This window comes from Brachyistius frenatus, unplaced genomic scaffold (genome assembly GCF_029030835.1).
Source record: "Brachyistius frenatus isolate BFR_SWC_R1_liver_20210118 unplaced genomic scaffold, ASM2903083v1 Contig_8, whole genome shotgun sequence".
In the NCBI taxonomy this organism is placed as follows: domain Eukaryota; kingdom Metazoa; phylum Chordata; class Actinopteri; family Embiotocidae; genus Brachyistius; species Brachyistius frenatus.
The window spans coordinates 7,299,509-7,322,909 of record NW_027210607.1 but is presented as its reverse complement, the minus strand read 5'-3'; the positions used below and the strand labels follow the sequence as shown (position 1 = coordinate 7,322,909).

Below are 23,401 nucleotides of genomic sequence, written 5' to 3'. Positions count from 1 at the left end.
AATATATCTTTACACTGGGAACACTTTAGGAAATTAAGCTGGTGGTTTTTCTTAGATAAATATATTGCATAGAAGAGGGCTGATTTTAATTGGTGGGAAACCTTTACATCTCAGCATGCAGACGTGCAAAAGTTCAGGACCAGTCAAGCTCAAACATGAGCTCCCCCGGAGAGGTGCGGTGATAACCAGCACTGATGACATTTCTTTTCCTCCAGCTCTCACTTTTTGAAAAACAAGCAGAATTAATTCTTGAAAAGCTTGTTGAGGAAAGTTAATTTACACTCATTCATAACTGTGTTTGGCATCGTCTTTTCAACCCAAATTGGGGCTGACTATTAGCCCCCAAAGGAGGCCAATATAAACAACTGGCCACACTTATCGTGCCACGGTGGAACCGGCACTAGAAATTTTATTAGAGCAATATCACAGTGAGACTTTCAAACACAGTGTCCTAAACATTAAGATAGGCAATGGACCTTGGTACCAAGATACCATGTTGCAGCAGGATTATTGCCTCCTCCTTATCTATGACAAGTCAGGCATAAAGCATCAATTCATACTAGGAGGAGCCTATATTCAAGACTCCAGTGACTATAAAAAGTGTCCGTGAGCTGCCAACAGAGTCTCCTCTGGTCCATTACTGTGGAGGAGGGACAGCATTTGTTGAATTGCTGGCACTGTGATGTGGGATATTCACTGACGCTCTCTCTGCCAAGCAACTGAACTGAGTCATTTTCATTCTGGCAGTGAATTTGTGCTGCAGCAATACAGTTACAGAATAATATGCCTATATTGGTCATCAAGCTCCTGTTTAAAAAAAAACACTACAAGGTTTACACTCATTGTAGAGTCACTGAGCCTCAAGCAGACAACATAAACAGCAAAACATCTTGAATCTAAACCTCCTGTTTGTAGAATTACATCATTGAAGGTGCAATATTTTACACTTTTCCGCTGTTTTATTTGCGGTCTGAATATCCATAAGAAGTACCAAAAGACTTCTCAAAAGATAGCAATGACCCTCTCTTCAGATGGCTGACACTTTTCTGAGTGACGTACATTCAAACCAGCCACAGGTTTTCTTCTGTCTTATAGCTTACTAGTACAGCGACAGAATGACTGCTCATTGGTCTTCCCCAGAAAAGGTTCGCCAGTAGGCTGTGCTTACAGTGGACATATAACATATGAGAGTTTGTGACATCACAAACGGCACAGTTGCTCCTGTGCTTTTCTCCATGAACTGAGTGTTTTTGACATTTTCATAGTACATACGTATAAAATACCTATATCTGCTTTATGATCAAAAAAGAAATAGAAATTGGAACCTTTTTCAATATGGGGCCTTTAATATTTAAATAAAATTCATTAATAAGTGTCAGGTGTTTTTCCAGAGATTTGATGGTAATTTAATATGACTAATAGATCACTAACTAAAGAAACAAGAAATCTAAAGAGACTGTTCTGAACAATTAAGTATCTTGTTTGTATGGGACCAGTCTACTCCCATCAACCCTTCCAATTACTTACACAGATCAACATGCAGGAGGACTGGAGTGTAAAAAAAAAAAAAAAAAAAAAAAAAAAAGTTACATAATCCAATGTCTGTATAGTGCCAAAATTGGAATTTGAAATGGTGTTTTACAAGCAAGTAATCAATTCCCCAAAATATGACTGCAAATTCAAATGTAACTAATTGTTCTTCACCATATATACTGTACCATCTGCACCAGCCTATATGAGGTGCTTCTGAAGGCAGTTGCGAGGTGGGTTGGGGCTCGGTCTATTTCTGCTGATTAGATTGCCACAGAGGACAACAGCTGCTCTCTCTAGATACTACCAGCAGCAAGCCGAGTGGGATCATACAGAATGTATACACACTCAAAACACATCGCTTTGTCCTCCTGATACTAAAGGCCCCCAACCGGTAAAGTCCCCACTGACAACACTTTTACTCCTGGAGAAAATACAATAAGCAACAAACAAGTGGCGAGAAAGACTTACACGACTTTCTGCTTACGAATCAGAAAGTCCACTGCAACAAAAAGGAAAGTATGCCATATTGTTACTCAGCCAGCAGAAAAGTACATTTTCAAGCAAACTAGGGCAAAGCACATGAATGTAGATCCGCATAATATATGTTGAACAGCACTATATTTTGTCTAAATTATAAATATATAAATATTAATTAAAAGATAACAATGTTTCAATGGGAAAATGATGTCTTCTTCAATTCAGAAGAACAAGACAAGAGCATATTTTATGTTAAATATTTTTGTTTTTGTAATATTCTATGATGTAAAAATCAGGAGCTCAACTGATATTTAAAACATTGCTGTAAAGTCAAGCTCATGGATTTACTTTAAAACCTTCTCTGGAAAATGGTTTAGAATATCTTTCTAACTCTGTAATACAAAAAAATTATTAAAAAAAACCCCGCTTTGTAAAATTTGTTATTCTCAGCCCTATTTTTCAGCACTAGCTCAGGAGTAGAGCCTGTTGAAGACATTACTTGGAAAAAGTTATTCAGAGACAAGTCAAAACACAAACTTCAAAACATAGATTGAGTGGCATTTTTTTTTTTTTTTTTTAGGGATTTTTAAGAACAACATTAACACCACATTGTGTGTGACATGAAGAGTAACAAGAGACAAAAGCATGCTTCATGTTTGGGGTAGGCGATATATTTCTGAGATAAACATATTCAGAACAATGTGACAAAGTATTGTTGCAACAAAGCTGTTGTAAGTTTTATATGTCAGCGTAAATGTAACAGTTTGCCTTCAAATATTCAGTAAAAATATGATGTCTGTGGCACATCTGATCTTTTGTAATGTTGCCGCTGTGCATAAGTCACACAGGTAAGATATGTCATATCGTTATGCTGCGTATCACATCATTATGTTAACAAGTCAGAATATTTCCATAGTCATAATAAATTTTTTTTACTGATATTATCGTGAATGATACGACATAGTCCAGCCCAACTTCATACTCCTTGTCACAGTGGAAAAAAAATATTGTCCAGTGGCTGCATGTATTGATTTCCTGATTGACTTATGTCACAGTGTGCTACGAACTCAGGGATCGTTCTCCACTGATCACGGATGTGTCAAAGCTGAAACCTGCACAGTGCTCAGCTTGCTGTTTCTGCAGGTAACTCCAGTCACACTGTGATTAGTTATATTCTCCACATGGATTCAGTCTGCAGCGATTGATACCTGAGCGCTGCCTGATCTGCAGCTGGAATGTTTACATGAACTCTACACCAGGGACAGACTCCGTCAATCTGTCGCCTCTGCGCATTCCCCATGTGTGACTCGATGTGATCCTCAGCAGCTTTCATTACTGGAATTGACTCTTCAGCAAGCATCGAGAAGACTCCGATGTCTCGCAGTTCAGACATCCTAATGGTTAATCTTAGATGTCACGGATGCTAAGTTAAGGGGGCCTCCGTGTAAGATTGTGCAGTCGAACAGCCCTGTGGGTCTGCACGGCAAAGGCTGCATCAGACTGTGAGTTTTCAGCACCATCTAAGAACCGATTAGCCTCAACACGAACATTCTCAAAATAATTACCAACATGGAAAAAGTTTGTACCATTGACAGATCCACTGATCAAGGCTGAAATTCCAACAAAACCTCAGACCCAAGTTTTAATACACAAAAAGAGGAAAGGGAGAGTAAATAGAAATAATATGATACTGGAAATCTGTATTTACAAATGACCAAATCATTTAAAAGTCTACAAATGACACTAAATGTATTTAAAGTCATTGTTCAAATCAGTTGAAAATGTTCCTCATTTCCTTTTATAAAACCTGACAAACAAGCCATGACTCGTCATTATATGTTTTTTAAGAGGAAATAGTAAACAGTGGTTCCTCAGCACGAGGAATATTTTAACAAGCTGGTCAGGTATAATAGTAATAACATAACACAGGGGTCAGGCAAGTGTCAAAACATGGTGTGTGTTTTCACACAGCAGATTATATCAGCCCAGAGGACGAGGACGCTGGTGAAAGACAACTGCAGACTAATTAATGGGAATTCTATTTGTTCTCAGTTAAGTGAATTAAGCTCTACAACAGACGGTAAATAGAAGGCATCCCACAGAGAAGAGCCACTACAGATGCATGACGGCCATTTTTACCTACATCATATCCTCTTGCTTTCACACATGCACACAGTTACTAAATATTGCATGTTGGGTACATATAGAAAATGTTATCCCTGCACTGCATGTTTAATCCTGTTGTCAGCATGCACTGCAATGACTCTGCCCCAAAGTGACCAATGTTTATTGTACAATCGAAATGATTCACATTCTGATCTGTCCCTCTCTGCTCATTCCCCTATTTTCCCCTCTCAGTTCTGCTTCCTGCCTGGTTCATTCACCCTCTCTGCATCTCCAGCACTGGTAGGAGAAAGGCAGTCAGCCCTAGGGAGAAGTGGGGAGTAGATAGTGGTGGTGGTGGTGGTGAGTGGTGAGGGTGGGGGGATGGGGAGGGCAATAACTGGCCACTGAAAGGGAAGATGAAGAAAATAAGATAAGAGGAGGGTTAAATGAAATTTCCAACACATTAAGCACACCATGTTACCTAGTGCCTGCACATGCAGGGTAAAGAGGGTGGGGGTTGCTGAGTGACCGCTGGCCAATGAAGGTTTTTTTTTTTTATAGCTAAGGAGAATTGATCTACTTACAGGGGTTCCCTGGATGTTCCCTGATGATAGGCAGACACAAATCGACAGAGGCTCAAGGATAGACAGAAAATAAGCGGTTCAGGTAAGCGGAGGGATTCCCAGTGATCCGGACTGTAAGCCTCTCCTCTCAAGGACATGTGTAGACATTTGTGTACGTGGTTGTGGAAGCTTTGCAGCAAGGCTGGACAAAGAAAAAACCAGGGCCTTCACTATTTATCACCTGATAAGGGTGGACACTCACCTGAAAACACACGCTACCCCTCTGCTATTTATACACAGCTCATGTGGGATATACACATATACGCAGAGGGTCATGAAGCCGGGGTGTGCAGAGTGGGGTTGACCGCTTAGCGTCTCCTGTTGCAGAGGAGATGAATGGGTGGGCTGAAAAACTGCCTTCATTCATAATGGAATACGGCAACAAAGCAGCTTCATCCGCAGGTGTTTCGGAGACTATAGGAGCAGACAAAGAAATGTGCGAGTGTAGGTAGAATATCTAACACAAAAATAATTGTTCTGATTTATTGCCCCAGGTGTTCCCCAAATAAAGTTTAGAAAGGGCAGAGAGACCAACACACTGACGCTGTTGGTATTATGGGAGAGCTGAAATGGCCTGGAAATGTCAGAAAGAACACTGCTGAGTTTATCGCACTTTTAAAGCCCTTGCTGTTCCATCCTAGCTTTTAAAAGTGAGGACTTAAAAGTCCTATAAAGAGAAGTGAATTGAAGATGAAGGACAAAAATGGTTTAGAGACTGACTGCAGCGAGCGGATAGAGAGGGGGGAGCACCGAAAATGTTGCCTGGAACGCGCCGTTTGTTTTATGTCGTACACAAGACACATCCTTCTGGCCATGGAGACGAAGCCGATGATCAACAGTCAAGAGTAGAAGCGTGGGCGTGAGGGGGAGCAAGCACAAGCACAAGTGTGAGAGAGCGCGAGAGAGAGAGAGAGAGATGTGGCAAACAAGCATCAGAGAGGAGAATAAGGATTGTGCAGGAGAGAAGTCTGAGTGTGTGTTTCATGTGTGTGTGCTTGTGTGTGTGTGTGTGTGTGTGTGTGTGTGTGTGTGTGTGTGTGTGTGTGTGTGTGTGTGTGTGTGTGTGTGTGTGTGTGTGTGTGTGTGTGTGTGTGTGTGTGTGTGTGTGTGTGTGTGTGTGTAATCATTACAAAGCATCAGTGAAATCCACAAATAGCAAGGACCACCTACTGGCACCCTGCTGTGAATGAATAGCTGTGCTCAATTTTAATATTGGCGCAGAAAAAGGCATGTTTTAATATTTTCAATGTAGCAGTCAATATCAACATTCACGATGTACACAAATAAAGTCAAGTAATACAGTTAATCATTGTGTATATTAAGTCAAATATGGCTTACACTCAGTATTTGTGCATTCCCAAACTAAATGGTCCTAATTCTACACACCCATTAGAAAAAGCCGAGTTTTTTTGGATATGTTTAAACAGTGTAAGTCTCAGAATAGAAAGAGTTGTTGGGTGAGAACAGTAAACACACACTGTGTCTCTGCAGGTGCAGTCTCACCCAGGCTATACCATCTTTCACAAAACCACTCGTGACACTACTTGTTTTGACCAACTAAAGAGAGGAGCCTGGTGAGTGACATCTCAACACCGCAGCTCAGCTTTAACTACAAGTTGAGTCTGTGCTGTAACTAGTCACCCACATCAATCACGTTTATGGGCCTGTCATTCGTCTATGGTGGAAGTGAGGCTCACATACGGGAGAGAGGTTCAGCTGGTTCCCCACAGGATAAGCTCACGTCCCAGGAATTTCTGTATTACTGGTTTACAAGAGGGCCATTCATCAGCTGCAAACAGCAGGAAAACAACCAGTCACTTTTGAATACGACTGTGTTTAACAGGCTTTACTGTCTGTTTAACGTACCTGGACTCCCCATGTACAACTGCATTAAATGCAAGGAACATAAAAGCCCGGACTCAGTGGAAGTTTGCTTATTTGCTATATAATTCAAACTTCTACGTTCAAGGCCCCATGGATGACATCTCTGCTAATGTTCTGGTGTGCTAACATTAACCTTTTTAAATCAGGCATTAGAATGATAATCGGCTAAATTGAGGAAATCATTCACATTTTAAAGATGTAACCCACACCAGCTGACTGAAAGGCTTGTCCTCTCACCTCCAGTGTGTCCTCTGACTCGTTGAACTGTGGCGGTATAGAATGAGCTTGTATATCATTTCCACTGCACCTTTACATCTTGATATATTACTAGTGCACTGCAATACTGTGGCCTTGCTAAAGAGCTACTCTATGTTACATATTATGAATGCAAACTCAACACTTTGCGCTGCTCCTTCACATCAAACATGTTCCATTAGCAAACCACTGTAAAGCTTTTATTGCAAAGCAGCTATTGGAAGGCATCCTTTTTCTGATGGTATTTCATCAAACTGGTCTGGATTGAGTTTGAAATATTCCAATGGAGAAAAGGTAACAGAAGATTCAGCCAGAATCACCTGAGTGTGATAGAAATAAAAATTTAACCTTCCTGTTGTCCTCGTTGTCTTTTGTGACCCAAAATGGATTTGAAAAGGGATTTAAAGCAATAGGTTCTTATAGTAGTTTGGGTGAGCCCAAGCGTCAACCAACAGTCATTTCACTCATTGGTGTGTGAACTGCCGTTATGAATCCTCGAGTGTCACTTTTTGTCTGTTGCCATCCTGCCAGCTTGGAGTGGTTTTGAGCCAGAAGTGACCATATTTGAACAAGCTGGGGAGGAGCGAGCAGTGGATGTGACTCAATTTGATTGGAAACCAGAGAACACTAAGCCCCGCTCAGATTGGGGAAACCTGACTGCACCATGGGCCTGTCAATCACAGACACGTCCCCAAAAACACAGATTTTGAGGCCTGATATCTATTTAATGATGGGATTATTTTAAGACAGACCACCAGAAAATTAATAAGAAGGAAGGACATTAGCTAACCACACCATGATACGTTGTGGGGAAACTTTATTGACATTTTATTCCATGAGAGAAGTTGAATGGAAGACTATGGAGCCAGAGGCTTTTCGAGAGCCTCAGTGGTATTGCAGTTTAAGGCACTTCTGCATTGACCTCCTTTTTAAGACATGGAAGCTATGTCCATTTTTATATATAGTCTATGGGTGAGCCTAAAACTTCAATGACATCTACTGTATTGTGTGTTTCTGTTACACTTAACGCTGCCAACAATCTGACATCACAAGTCCTGACCACACTGTGACAGTGACACAGAAGAGGTGTCAAAATCGCATCAAAATTTAAACACATCCAAGTCCATCTTCTTCTATTTTTCAGCAGTAGCCTCATGGGTTTTAACTCCACCAGATTCTGCCAGACACTGCAGCCATTTTTTCAAATCAATGAATGTATATGTCCGAGGGAACAGACTGCTGAACCTGACCTATTCTGACACTCCCATGGGCTTATACTCGAAAAATGTATTTTGGTGTGTAGTAAAATGTTAGATGAACACAATGTTAGGGCAGAGTTATGACCCAATTGGCAATACAGAAACAGGCTGCCAAATTAGACTTCATTTATTTTTCCGTGGGTTTTTTGTGACAAATGCAAACTGAGCCACAGCAAGAACATATATATGATTTATATTCAATTTTGCATCAAAAGTTTACAGTTCAAGAAAAACCTCATTTGAAATTCAGTAATTCAAGCCTGAAATGAATCATAGAGTTTCATATATTTCAAGGCGCCCAATGAATGAAAGGGAGTAGAGAGTGCAGTGCAGTAGCCAAGTAAACAAGCTGAGGGCTTTGTCTGCCAGAGGAATGTTGTACTGTGTCTTGCTAAATGAATGATATGAAGAATGGAGATGACATTTTTAATACGTAACAGAGAACAGAACTATGTGAGGTGGATAACCTTCGAGTCTCAGTTGGAAAAAGGACATTTCCATGGTGCTTAGTGTTACCCAGGCAACAGCAGCACCAGGACTTTTGAATAGCTCTAGGAACATGTATATTTACTTCTCTTCTCACCTCCAAATCAGCCTCTATTAGCCACACATGCACGTGAACTTTGTGGGCTTGATTTTTGACAAGATGAATTTCTCCTGTACTCCTAATGCCCGTGTAAAATACCTGGATTTAGACGAAAGCTCGATACATTGCAACTTTAGAAACGCTGCCTAAGGCTGAAAGTATAGAATCACTGAAACTGTGCCTGTATTACATATCGAAAAAGTCTCCCCCTTACTTCGCCATCTCCCCTCTTTCTTCTCCCTCCTTCCCTTTTTCCTTCAACCCAGTTCATGCCCGGGCTGGGCTTTCCCCCGGGTTCCTCTGAGGTTGGTAAAGGCTCTGACAGAGCGAGTTGAAAGCTCAGCTGGAGGTACATCACTGATCCACTCTGATGCTAAGCTCAGCTCTTCTGCCTCCTCACCATTTAACTATTTTCCCTGGAAAAAACAACAGTGAGGCTGACACCTGGTAACAGTCTAGCTGAATCACAAGCATTTGATCTCTATGCGGTGGCTGCGTGGAGGAATAACTGGGAAAACTTTTCTCTGACAGGCAGATAATTGTCTCCTCCCTGCGTATAACAGGGATGTTTCAGGGCTCTGTTGCAGATGGGCAACACAGCAGCCAAAACACAACACAAGGCACACAAATACCAGGGTCAGAGAGAAGTGTGTGAATTTTTTCATACAGACCAGAGAGCCCCACCCACACTCAGATCAATGCCGTGGAGACAACAGTTACACTCTTTTACCCACACTAACAAAACAAGGAAATAGCTAAGGCTAAAATGTTCAAATAATTTAATAGAGCTGTCACACGCTCGACATGCTGCCACTTCTAAATACCTCACGAGCAACGTAACGGAGCACAATTACAGTGAGGCAGACACATCCACGTGCCTTGTACAGACTGACTGTCGTTCAAGATGAAAATGAGATCTGTGCTTGTGTGTCTGTCCACACAAGATATTTTGCATACATGAGGGAAAGGAGCAGGGCTGTATTTATGTGCGTGTGTGTGTGTGTGTGTGTGTGTGTGTGTGTGTGTGTGTGTGTGTGTGTGTGTGTGTGTGTGTGTGTGTGTGTGTGTGTGTGTGTGTGTGTGTGTGTGTGTGTGTGTGTGTGTGTGTGTGGCATTAAGCGTGGCAGAGTGATTCAAACTTTACAAACACAATGGTCCGTGTGCCGATCACATGTTTCAAAAGCAAAACGGATATAGTTGCTACGACATCTGCAACCAGCAGAGCGGTACAAGCTTGTCTTTATTTACCAGACTGCTGTGACAACGTTGTCCTGACAACTACATATGGATAAACATACTTTTACCTAAACTAAGTCACAATCTTCTCCTCCACAATGGCTCTCTCATCACAAAACCAAAGCCCAATGAAGACTGTCTCCATGGAAATGCATTTTCCAACAAAGTCTCCTCTCCACCATCTCCTCAGTCCTATTTATAGAGTGGCAGACCTCTAGCTAGCTGGCAAAGGATGAGTAACAGTATAGTGAGAATGGAAATGTCTAGTATCTCCACTTCTTCATGCTGCCTGCTTCTTTTTTTTTGCTCACAGCTTAATTTCAAATCAAAGCCTTTGAACAAGTGTTCACACAAACAGCTGACTAACAATCCACAGTCTCACAAGAAAAAAGGAAGGTTTTGTGTGTGTGAATTTGAGAGAAGCTTGTTTGTTTCGAGCTGACGCCAGGCCGGCTGATTATGCACGTACACTCATGCCATACAGCAGCGTGCAGGTGACAGGTTCATCGCTAACCTTCTCTGACAGAAGGTCATGGGACTCGCAGACTGTGGCTTTTTGACCTCCGTGTGCAGAATGAAGACGAGAAAACCACAAGTGTTTTCAAGGTCAGCTGCTTCTTCCTCAATCTCCATCAAGAAAAGTGGCAAAGCTTTGTGTGTGTGTGTGTGTGTGTGTGTGTGTGTGTGTGTGTGTGTGTGTGTGTGTGTGTGTGTGTGTGTGTGTGTGTGTGTGTGTGTGTGTGTGTGTGTGTGTGTGTGTGTGTGTGTGTTTGGGCGCACAAGCACATAACCAAAACATTTCTGTTTTTCCTCACAGGTCTGTCATACAACAAAATGCGAGATGAGTATAGCTATGGCACACCCGCTGTACTGCACAGCCTGAGCTTATTAAGGAGCAACAGACAGATTTCTACCTTAGTGCCTTAAACAGTCACAGCCTGAATACACTGTCAGAGCTCATAGGAAAAGTATTCCCCAATCACGCTGATTGTGCTAATTAGCATTAGCCCACACAAATGTTATGCTTATTAATACCACAATGCAGCTGCACCATAAAGATGAGCTTCTACCAACGGTGCGCGTTAACTCAATGGCCAGCAACAACAATTATGGCTGTCGGCTTTCATTAACAAATACAATGACCGCTAACGACACCAAGGGTTTACATTGTTTTAATCAAACACTGCCATATCTGTAGTGCTGCTGATTGTACTATTGAATGTTCCCAATAAAATATATTGCCTCATACCGCTGTAAGTCAAGAGTTAACTGCTCTGTTCATCCAAAGAACAAAAGAATTTCAAAATCAGGCCGCCACGTCAGAGACCTCATCAACAATGGATTATAGCAGCAGAGCTATTTACATAAGCAATTTACTTACTGCTCTGCTTTCCGGAGGTGCCTTTGAGCAGAGACAAGATTGTATCTCACACACACCGTCCCCTCTAAGTCCTTCCTGACTTCTGCACACAGGAAGACAGTGCAGCACTGTATGAAGAAGGGCACAGTGGTTTAGAATAGACGAAGATGGACTGGCCCATAAGAATATATGTAATGGCAAAAACATACATCTGTGAGACAACGTTCATTTGCCAACTGTACGAAATCTTTAGTTGTATTAAGTAAAACCAATGGGCGGGACTGATGTATGTCAATCTTACATTTACAGGGTTTTTTGCTACAGTGTAAAGTGCATCATCAATGCCCTGCTTCCTACATAATCAGAACTGATATAATAATTTGGACATATGCTCAAGGCCTTGCAACACTTGCACAATCCCCCACTAATAGGATTATCAGGTCAGAACCTCCCACGAACAAAGAAATATGAAATATCATTAAAATGACTGGTTGGTTTGAATAAGACTCCAAAGTGCTAAGGCAGCAAAAGACAGCCTGAAACCCTCAACACCAGCCTCCCCCCTCATATTTAACCCCTCCCCACCTCTTCTCATGCCCATACAACCAGGCATGCTTACTCCATATGAGTGTCTCTCCAGGCGTCATTGATCCACTTTTGCTGGTATAGTGTGGGAGTTAATTAAAAGAGGCAACACTGAGTGCTCAGACCACTGATTCATTTAAAACTACAGCTCAAGTAGTCATGGGAGACGGGCTTCCAATCAACAGGAACATTATTAGGAATCCAGAGTTGCAGAGCGGCAAAATACTATACATGCGCACCAAAAATTACACTCTTAAAAAATATATGAGGTTAGATTACACCTGCTGTGACCCTTGCAAGACGTGTTTGTCTTGTCTCTCTGGTCCAGATAATCCTTACAAATAAAACAGTTGGACATAAAGAGTTAGAGTCCATTGTTTAACAGAGGTGTGCATCCCTGTTTGCTTTCTCCATGGTGAATACCCTGTGCGTGCTTGTGTCGACCGTGGCACCACTACAATCAGGGTAATTACAGTGCAAACAAACTGGGCTCCCGGCCGAAACAGAAAGACTGGCTTTCTGGGGCTCATTGACTCCTTGGATGTTCCTGGAGTCTGATAAATCTCAGTTAAGACTCACTTCTTGACTTCCGGTTGTGTAATGAGGCTGTCACAAGCATCATTCACAAAACACAGACAGTTCATTTCAGGCCCTAGGCAGGCTGGTTTTGTGAAAGCAAAGAGGGGCAAAACTGAAATAAAGACGTTTTGTGAGTCAGCATAAATGGCCCTTGAAGTTCTCGGAGGAAAAAATAAAACAAGGGAAGGATTTTCTCATACATCATTTACTGGCCCCAAACAAATAAAACTCAGTTGTCTTTGATGTAAATTTATGTAAGAAAAGTGGATCCAAGTATGTGCACAATACAAATTTAAAAAAGCGCCCAGTGATTAAAAACATCGCTCCTGATAACCATAAGTATAGCCTGGCTCTGCAGTGATTATAGTCTGGAAACACGGCTGGCATTAACGGCTGGCTCAGACACTCTGTAGGGTGGACCAATCACAGAGCAGTATACGTGGATAAGTACGATGACATTGAAGTCGTACGTTTTTTTCTAAATGTAGTCACATGGGTTGATTGATTGGATTGAAGTTAAATCTGCTCTAATCGTTTAATCCAAAGTAAGATGCAATGACAGCAAGCGATTCCCCTATGGAGCGTACCCAGACCCGTATAGTCACGCAGTGATTTTGGGGGCCAAAAGGCCACGAAAAGTAGACAAAAAGTTTGAATATTAGAATCCAAAACATCGGTCCGGCTGTACTTTAAAATTGCTTTTGTATTCATGGAGACAAAAATACACGCTTCTGTTTTTTTAGATCACAAAAACTTGTGATGTTCAGTTTCTTTGCTAAGATGCCTTTCACATGTCAAATCAGCACTCTTCTTTAATTGGTTCTTGGCACAAAGCATGAAGTACCAGTAAAAGTATGCTTCTTTAAAAAATCTCTGATCTGATTGCTGTAGCTAATGTGTGCTGACCACCCAGGGTAAAAGAAGCACAAGTGAGCCGTTGCTAAAAAAGAAACAACAGTCGCCTGCTTGGCACCATGCCTCACTAAGCCACCGTGAAGAGATAATTCCTCTCAAGTCGACACTTACTCCCACTAGCCACAATGACCTCGACACAAGGATGATGTCACAGCTCTCCATACATCCTGTTTAACCATGACCAGCAGAGCCCTCAGTTTGCTAGAAACCCAAGTATCTTTCATGCAGGTTTCCTTCCAGTGAGAGCTGCCTACATCTTTCCACTGCACCTAAGGGATCAACTGGGTTTATCAGAGGAGACATTGGCGCATACGCTGAAATCACCGGGACAAAAAAAGTGTAACGAACTTGAGAATGTCAAGCCCTCTTGCCATTAACCTAGTGCATCGATCCAGCAGGAACAAAAGGACTACTTACGAGCTTGTGTGTGTGTGAGAGTGTTTCTGCATCTGTGTCCAAACGATTAGAGTGCTATTAGCCTTGTTTAAGTTTGCAGGAATCCCCCTTTGATAGAGAACTATTTAGTAATTTGTACGCTTTAGTTGCCTTTCAAGGGACGACCTCCAAAATCTACCATATGTGTTGTATTCTAATTTGGTTAAACTGTAACCTAATGGAGCAGAATTGCATCGTGAATGCCAAGTAATGTATTACCCATGCCTCCACAAGACTTTCAAAGAGACCTGGATGCATATATAAATAATTTACAGAGTATTTACACTCAAATCGGTTGTCAAGAGTCTGAAATGTGCTGCTTCTCCGTCAAACATGACAGATGCCACGTAGATGTATACGCCTAAAAACTGATTAAACTTTGGAGGATACTGATAGTCGTAGCAATTCAAGTTTGCAGCAGCAGTGCCACCAAGTAAAAACATCACTTTAAGACGTGATTGAGCATTTTTCCCTGCGTAGTTTTTGCTGGAAAGGGGATAATGGTCTTCTGAGTAAAATTCTAATTTTGAAGGAATAAAAAAAGCGCTCTGTTCTGTAGTAGTTAGACAGAGACAATAATCCTTTTAGTTCGGCTGGCAGTGAGATGGGAAAGCTGTAATGCCAGTTTCTCTTCAGTGAAAGAGGTGAGCCTGGGGCCAAGGGAATCCTCACATCACAGATTCCCAACATTCGTCTGAATAAATTTCCAGCCATTACTCCATCAGTAAAACAGGACTCATTCATACATTACGTTTCCGATTCCAATTAAGAGCTGCCTCACCATCCACAGAAAAGCCAGGTTCTCCTCTCCTGCTGCCCTGCCTTAATATGACTGTTTTCTGCTTTTCACTGAACAATAGAAATTGATGTACGTGTCAATATGCCATAGTTTTCAATTCAATAAAGCAATAAAGCTGTGTAGATAAGTGGGAGCACGCAGGGATACTGGGCAGAACGGATTCAGACAATACGTCCCTTTCATGGGACTGATATGAGACGCTCCGCACACAATATCTATCAGGACACTATCTAATCTTGACTCAGTGTGCCTGCTTTCCCCAAATCTGCTGCTCAGAGATGTTTAAATTACTGGGCTACATGCAAATAACCACTGAGAGGGAGAGGCTTATCCCTGAGGAATGGAGCAGACAAACCTGAATTCGAGGCGAAATTTATTTACTGACTAATAAATTCCAGGCACTCACAAGTTTGAAAGTTATATAACTACCCACTGTCAGTGTCTCTGGGCTCAGCTAACATCTATCCAGCTCTGCCGCTTGTAGTATTTCACCATGAACTTTGTATAAACAAGGGTAGAAAGAATCGATACTTCCTGAAGGAGAGGTCAGCCCCGCCTTTCTCACTAATTAGCTACATATGGGAGAGTCTTAATATTTCACAGGGTGATCTTCAACTGAACTCTGAGGGAAGCAAACTGGGATTAATTCATGACAGGATGCAAATGCATAGGATATTACCATACTCATATGACCGTGTGCAATTAAAGTGATCCTAACTTTAAGGTCCTGTGGCCTGCAAGTAACCCCTCACCTTAAATCCTCCCCAATGTACTCTTGCTGCTCATGTTGAATTTGCCAAGGTTTTGTGTAAACTGAGATGTCCTTTTGCAAAACTCAAGCAGTGTGTAGATCAACAAAATGACAGCACAACTCCTCAATCTGGAAATGCTGCAGCATAACTGTCACATATTTTTGACAGATTTGGGCCCAGCTGACCTTCGTACAAGTCAAATCTGCCCGGTCTAATTTATACTGCTCATTTGGACCCGGCATTCCCAGAGATTTGTCACAATAATGAGCTTGATTCCGTATCTAATGGCATAAAAGGCCGGGCCGCCAATGACCTTCAGGTTCGAGTAGTTGCCCCACCTGCCCTCCTGGCAGAGGATGCCACCAGTCTCAGGACGAGAGGGGGTAACCAAGCATCGCCTCCATCCATCATCGCATTACACACGTTGTCATAGTTTTATGTCCTTTTCCGACATGACTGGAGACACGCTGGGCCACACAGAAACATGGGAAGCAGCTAATTAGTCAATGCCAACAGCAGAGCTTCACCAGTCATTTACCACTTCAAGGGTGAAATCCCTTCCAGAGTACTAATGAGGACTTCGTCCACCACAATAGTCTCATCTATTACAATACTGCAGCGTCTCCACAATGAGCAGGTAACAGAAGCGTGCCATACTATACCGTATACAAACAAGGGGACAGCAACACTTGCTTAATGCAGAACACTTTCTTCAGTGTCTCAAACGTTTCACCATCCAGGGTAATTCTATGTGACCACGGGGCAAACAGCTGGTGAGCGTGAGAAAGGTTACAGTGCTAAGCAGGTGCATGCGATGTGATGGACTCGGGAGAGCGCAGGGAAATTAGAAGAAGAAAGCACAACGGGAAACAGGACACGCACTAGCATATGTTTGGAGACCCAGCAGAGCCTAAGAGGAAGAAAGAAGGCAAGTTTTTCCTCTCTGTGACAATGACTTGGCAAAATAAATACCTTGTTTACAAAAAATATGCAGTAATTTAGTTATAAAAAATTATTTACTAGTTAGAAAATTGCATGTTGTCTGAGCATGACTTGCTGCAGTTGAAGTCTGGAGCAATTAAATTTTAAAAACCTAATGGGCGATGAGATGTTGTAACTATCACTGTGCACACAAAATGCAGTATAACGACTAAATTAAATCAACGAGGGTTAAAGAAAAACCCTGAAAGAATGTAACCTCTTCAGTTTCTACAGCCGTGTATTTGTAGTACTTGATATGATTGACTGTCCTGAGACTGAACTCTGACAAAGCCCATCTCAGGCCTTAGCTCAACCATTTCACAAACCTGTCAGCCTAATTGCAATGGATACAGTGAGAATCTCTGTAGAAAAGTGTCCAAAAAAAAAAGGGTGCAGCAGAACAAATGCACCGCTCTCAGTTTCAGTGCAGCACGCCTGCCCGGTCAGCCATAGAGCTCCCAAACCACAGCAGACACTGGAAATCGCTCTGGCTACCTCTCTACGGGGTGATCGCCATCTGAGCTGACAGGAGCTCTGTCAGGAGCACAGCCACTAAAGCCATCAGCATTTCATCACTGCACTCACATGACAACACACACTTATTATTCTGTTAGATTGTGACACAATCCATGGCATTATCACTACACTGACATGAGATACCAGCAAAGACACTACAACATGAGTCTTACAGGTAAAAATGAGACATAGCAGGCCTGTTCTCCCTCAAAAGTCCCATATTTTACATTTTTACTGTTCTATTTGCAGTCTTATCCATAACAAGATATTTTTATGGTTTTAAGTGTTAAAGCCATCTGATTTGCATCTCTTCCCTTAAGCTTCTCTCTGGAGCTCTGCCAAAAACAGGCTGTTTTGTGTCTATGTCTTAAAGGCACACTGATATCAATGACCCTCTCTTCTGATTGGTTGACTCGTTTCTCAGTGACATTAAATATTTGAATGTGTCTTCAGGTATTTAGTGGGATTGAGAAATGAATAAAGATCATTCGTAGTCACTGAGCATGGTATACACTCAGAGGCCACTTTATTAGGTACCCGTGGCAATTAAATGGATTTATGATGTATATAATTTCAGAAGGTTCAGGGTTTTTATTTTTTATAGTCAGAAGTGTTTATTAAATTAAATTAAATGATACGATGTACTATGCAAGTCATAGTAAGTGATGGTGTTGTACTGCACAGCATTACATTTAGTGGTGCACCCCATATATATATATATATATATAAACATTATAATGCCATCCAGTACAACACCTTCTTTAATATTAGGCTACAAATGGACATAAAATTGAGTTTACACATTCCTGACAATATCAGTAAAGATAAAACTGACAGTTATTAAAAAAAACTGTAGAAGCAAGATTCAATAGAAACAAATTGCACAAGTGTAACTCATAAATTGTCCACTTAAAGATTCTAAATGTTTATATTAGTATTGAGAATAATCTCTTTTCTGTTGAACCTGTTTAGTCAATGCTGCATATTTTTACAAAACTACCTCAGCCCTGTGTTTTTTGTTTATCAAGAAAGGCAGGAATGTTGGATTGCACAAAAACAGACTGCTATGGTATTATTCAATGCAGTAGGCACGACATCTTTCGATGTCCTATCTTTCAATATATTGTTGCTCATTTGATAATCAAATAATTAATATCTATATCTATGCATTAAGTCCACTTCACCTCACCTTTTACACCGATACTGTATATGGCCATTTCCGGGAAACATTACCTGATGCAAATAACACAAACATGCGGAGGTCACAGCTCGTGACAAACTCTAAATCTTACTGGGTACTGAGGTCCTCCAGAAGGGCAGCGGCAGTCATTCTGTCTCTCGACACGTTGGTCTAACTAAGATAAATTGCCGCAGAAGCAGAGTGTACCAACACACCTGCCTGGCAACATAAGATTGGTCGTCTCACCTCTATTTCCTGTTCATTGCTCTGCAGCTCACCATCTAAAACCAATTCAAACAGTTAAGAGTGGGTAGTCAGGCGGTGGACCAAACTACTCTGCTTTTCAACTGCTTAGTGGGAACAGATATGAGTCTTGCTAAATGTTGAGTTACACTGCCATCTTTTTAAATGGAATGGATTTAGTCAAACCAGTGAGCAAATTACTGATGCTTTCATTCACCCTTTTAATGGATATTCCATATGCTATATGATGCTATATTGTATCTTACTTTGTTAGCAACACAAAGACATTAAAGAGGGTCTTCTAATGTGTAATGCTCCACTGCTTTTGGAGTTTCCTTGTCAACACAGCTCGACATGATTTCACTGAATTAGTTCTGTGTCCGCTACTGTAAAACTAAAATAAATTCTTTAAAGCAATGTATTCATATAGCATATTCACCGAAACTAGTTGATACTATATGCTAATGTGGTAACGGAAACCATCAAATGATCAGTGGCAAGAAGACCGCATGGTACATTGACTGAGTGGAAGATCCATTTAACAAATCAATCATTTTGTAACTACAACTAAACTCGGACTGAAACTCGACCTCATCACTTTGCCTCATGCAGCCTACCAAGAGTATGAGACCCTGCAAGAGAACTCAGATCAGTTTTCTCACCCACCAAAGAGAACCCTCTAAATTGCTCTCCATACCCATAAAAACTGCCCCTGTGTACAGACAGTAATTCAATATCAGCGGTGATGACCAAAGATTATAAAGAATCCTCTTCTAGCAGAGGTACCAGACATGATGTGATCAGATCTGAGAACTGACATGAGAGTCATCATCATAACCCCCCTAATGTCCTACACTGCCACCAATTGTTTTCCACAAGAGCTTGTCTTAAATCTGTCAACCATCAGACTCCATAATGAATAATAAAATCATGAATTAGCTCAGATAAATGACAGCTAATGGGACATTCAATCATCATTTTTACAATATTTATATCTTCCATACAATGCTGCTCTCGGTCATACATGTAAACGTGGGATTAGAAGTGGAGTCAGAAACCACTTTGTCCGTGAATGGTGGGATTACATTAATGGAACTGACTGAGTGGACAAGTCTAGCAATCATTCAACTATCTTATCGCCTTTAGCATAGCCACAAGTTGAAGTCACTCTCTTATCACACTAATCCGGATGACTTCATCACTTGAGTCCGTCAACACAGCGGGGATAAATTAGTTTACTCCTACACTAATTGGATTAAAAGGCAGGAGTGGGCCTCGACCCCCTGGCCCCAGCTGCAACAGCTACCAGCTGCTCAGCTTTAATCATCACATCGTCTTAAATGGAAATATATAACTAAATAAAACTTGATTTGTTCTCTTTTACGCTCACATTTTCTGATAAATCCTATATGTTAAATGCAATATATGGAAATATTGACTCAATTAGCTCATACTACAGAAAACCCTGATGTGATTTATAGTCCTTTTACGAGGATTGTTGATTCGCAGTGACTCCACCCCCCTGCCACACATCAGGACAGCAGCGTTTTATATGATAGCTGACTCAATAGTAATCAACTGCACATTAAATGTGAGCCTCTGGAGCCCACTGTCTGCTTTGCATCTCTGAGGAGTCAAATCGTCATGACTGCACCACATTACAGAGGCAGCAGTCATAGCCTTCACTCTGTTCATCAATTACAACTGGGCTCTAGACAACAAATTTGGGTCTTTTGGGACACACGTCCCACTAACAGAGACTACATGCTTCATGGCAACTGTGTCTCCCACTGCAGCTTTATAAACACAGGTCCACGGACAGAGTTTCCACACTGCAGCAAGAGACTCACAAATGAATAAAGAGACTCTGCTGTCACAAAGTGACAGGGCCGCGTTAGGAGCTGCTGCAGCAACGCTTCAGTGGACGAAGACACAAAATGACAGACAAACAAAACCACAACCTGACGAGACTCAAATAAAATTTAAAATTATTAGGGCCAACACAGCCGAGAGATGAAGAAAGCTGCAACTCACCCTGTTAGATCACGGAAGGTTTAAATAGACCTACTTATTTTAGAAGAGGGCAGAATATTACCTAAATTAAATTTCTTCACCGTAATAGTTCACAGTGGGCAACAGCAGCGGGGTCTGGTGTGGAGATATGGACCGTGTGTGTGTGTGTCTCTGTTCTGACAGCTACTTAACCTCTAGGCTTGGCCGGTTTCAGAGAGGAAGACAAGCCTCATTTAATTTCACAAGGCCTGTGGCAAGCGTCCAAATGTTTGCGTAAAGGAGCAGTAAGGAAGGAAAAACATGAGAGAAAACACACAAAGGTAACACAAAAAGTAAGAAAAGAAGGAGCAAAGAAAAAAGACTCAAAATATTACAGCAGTAGGTAGTTGTTAAGGGGCCCTTCCATTCTGGGTTGCAATGACTTCCTCATTCTTTCCTATTCACATCTATTCTGTGCCTCGGTTCCCCCCTCATGCAGCTGCTGTAAAAGCTCATCATCTCAGCGGAGGGAGAGGGTAACACAGAGGCGGGAACAAGCTGTGCAACTATTGCACTGTAATGACAGTTTTGTAAACACTATTGTATTCAGGTTATGGTGAGCAGGTTTGAGGCTGCATCTATTGCTACAGGGGCCATGGAAAAGGACTTGAGTCAGCTTTCCGGAAAACCCAGGATCTCCCAGCTGAATGGGGAAACACCCGCAGGGAGGGGAGATACAGCTGGCTGGCTGGAGAGTCTGACATCATTCAAGTGTGGGCTTCCATGTTCCTGTGAAGTCTTATACTGTATGTGTGCATGAATAAACAGTGAGTGTAACTCTGTCACACACACTCTCTCTCTCTAACTCTGTCACACACACACACACACACACACACTCACTCTCTCTGTGTGTCAAGGCTTGGCGCGCGCACACACACACACACACACACACACACACACACACACACACACACACACACACACAACTGTAGTTTTCCCCTCTAGCTCTGTACAGATATTCATTATTCTGAGTTTCTGCTGCTGCACCACCACGCAGACGCTGCAGTTCAAACACCCATGTAGGAGCAGAGAGATGTGGGGGGACCATCAGTTATGGACTGTCAATCAAACCTCCCCAAATCTGCAGCCAAAAGCAGCTCGCACTGAACATCCTTATTGCAATAGCACAAAAATGAGCTCCCCCCCCCTCCTCCCCGGCCGTCCGAACCAATCCCACCACATACTGCAGATACTCTGAAATAATCCAAAAACCTTAAACGGAACCTCATTCAAATTCAGCGATCAGAATGGCATTGGGGGGGGGGGGGAATATATATATATATGCCAGCAAAGTTGAAAGACGCGGGGGGATGATGAGATATGAGGCATGATGTGAAAGCCGAGTGTCTGAAGGCTAATTACAGTAAACGGCGGGGCAGCGCCAGTGGGGTGTCGATGGGCTTCATCAAGTGTTCCAGAAAAACTGCATTGCCTCTGTCAAAGCTCCACGTCCCACCGTGGATTAAAATACCCACACGACACCGGGACACGTATCGTGACTCATCTTGTACCTCACCTTTCCGTGAAGCGCAACATCAAGAAAAAACATGAACAGAAAAGCTTGAGGCTAGTTAGCTTTACTTCCTTAGCCAGCCCAGCCGCCACAGCTGCCTTGTCTCCGGTTCAGCCTCTGCCTGCCCGGTCCGACACATCTCCCTGTGCGCTCAGACGTCCTGGGACTTACCGGTCTTATGTGCTGATGGTGTCGCTGCGAGGATACAACAACTGCAGGCAGACTGCCGGCCACCGCTCCGCTGCTCCGGGACAACAGGAGTACTGATCTGCACACTTTCGCAGCCATCTCTGTAGTGAAACCTCGCCGGGACCGAGACTGCTGCGGGCGGACCTAGACGCACCGAAGGGAAGTGGGGAGGGTGGTGGGCGGGTTGCGGGGCTGGACTACGGCTTCATACACATGCCCAGTGTTGCACCAGTATGCAAAGAGACAACACTTTTCTGCGGACTAATGAAAAACAAACATATGCACAGACTGCAGTTCACGTGTCTTCCTCACCTACAAAACACCCCTGTTACTATATTGATTTTCAAGTGTGAATATCATATGATGAATAAACAAACCTGTACAATGCACTACCTTACGCTGTTTACACTAATACACCAACACTCACAATCTCTATTAACATTGTATAAGGCTGGACATATTGCAAAATAAAGCATGTGTATGTGTCTAATGCACTACACTGTACATATATGTGTTACTGTATATAAAATCTCAGTGTTGGACTATATGCACAGCTGTAAATCCAAAAAGATATATAGTGAATAAAATACCACTATAAACATAGTACTGAGTTGCATGCACACTTGTCCATAGAACAGCAGTCAAAAGCTTGTATTTCTCTTTTTATTGGCTATTTCTTTCTTTTCTTATGGCATAATTAAACCATCATGAGATGGGAAAATGGCTTCCATATCTTTCTATAGCTGTACACAAAAACTTGCTTAACCATCACTATAGCAATTTTGGCCACTTATTGTAGAGCTGACTATCCCTTCAAAGATCTCCAGCTCCCTTGAAAGAGACAGACACAATCTAACTTGTCTGAATGACTTGCTGTCTCTGGCCGCACCACCTATTCCTCTGTAACCCTGTCTAATATTAGCTTGTCCTTCAGTCACACTTGTGACTATGTCCCAAAAGAGAAACCTACAGGATCAAATCTAACTGAGCTGCTCTTCAATGACTTTTAAACAGCATGGGAGCTTCTTCCTAATGTACAGCCATTTCAGTGCGTTTCAATGCTTCTGTCCACAAATGACAGAGCATAAGGGCAAGCAGTCGAGAACAAAGTGTGTTGTTATTTTCTTCAGAATCACTCAACCACTGCAAATTCAGGGTAATGGGAGTGGTAATGGGTTCGTTTGGTTAATGTATGCCAAGGAGACTCCCCTCAGTGGAATGTAACCTATCTCCTTAATCTTTGACTGAGCCCGTCATGTGATATCTGCCAAACCTGTATTGGTCAATTGAAAAACCAGATAAGATACAGTAACCCTTGAACTGTTAATATACTGTACAAAAGC

General features: G+C 42.0%; 1 protein-coding gene across 2 annotated transcripts in view; it reads right to left on the bottom strand.

Moving 5' to 3' along the window:
- Positions 1-22,640, bottom strand: part of mcu (mitochondrial calcium uniporter) — a 55,949-nt gene extending 33,309 nt beyond the window's left edge. For both annotated transcript variants that reach the window (XR_011310578.1, XM_069690169.1), the window contains exon 1: positions 22,041-22,640. Coding sequence is in view for 1 of the 2 variants with exons in the window: in XM_069690169.1 (XP_069546270.1) it covers positions 22,041-22,157 (117 nt within the window). In the remaining variant the exon portion in view is untranslated. The remainder of the gene's footprint in view (positions 1-22,040) is intronic.
- Positions 22,641-23,401: the final 761 nt, after the last annotated feature.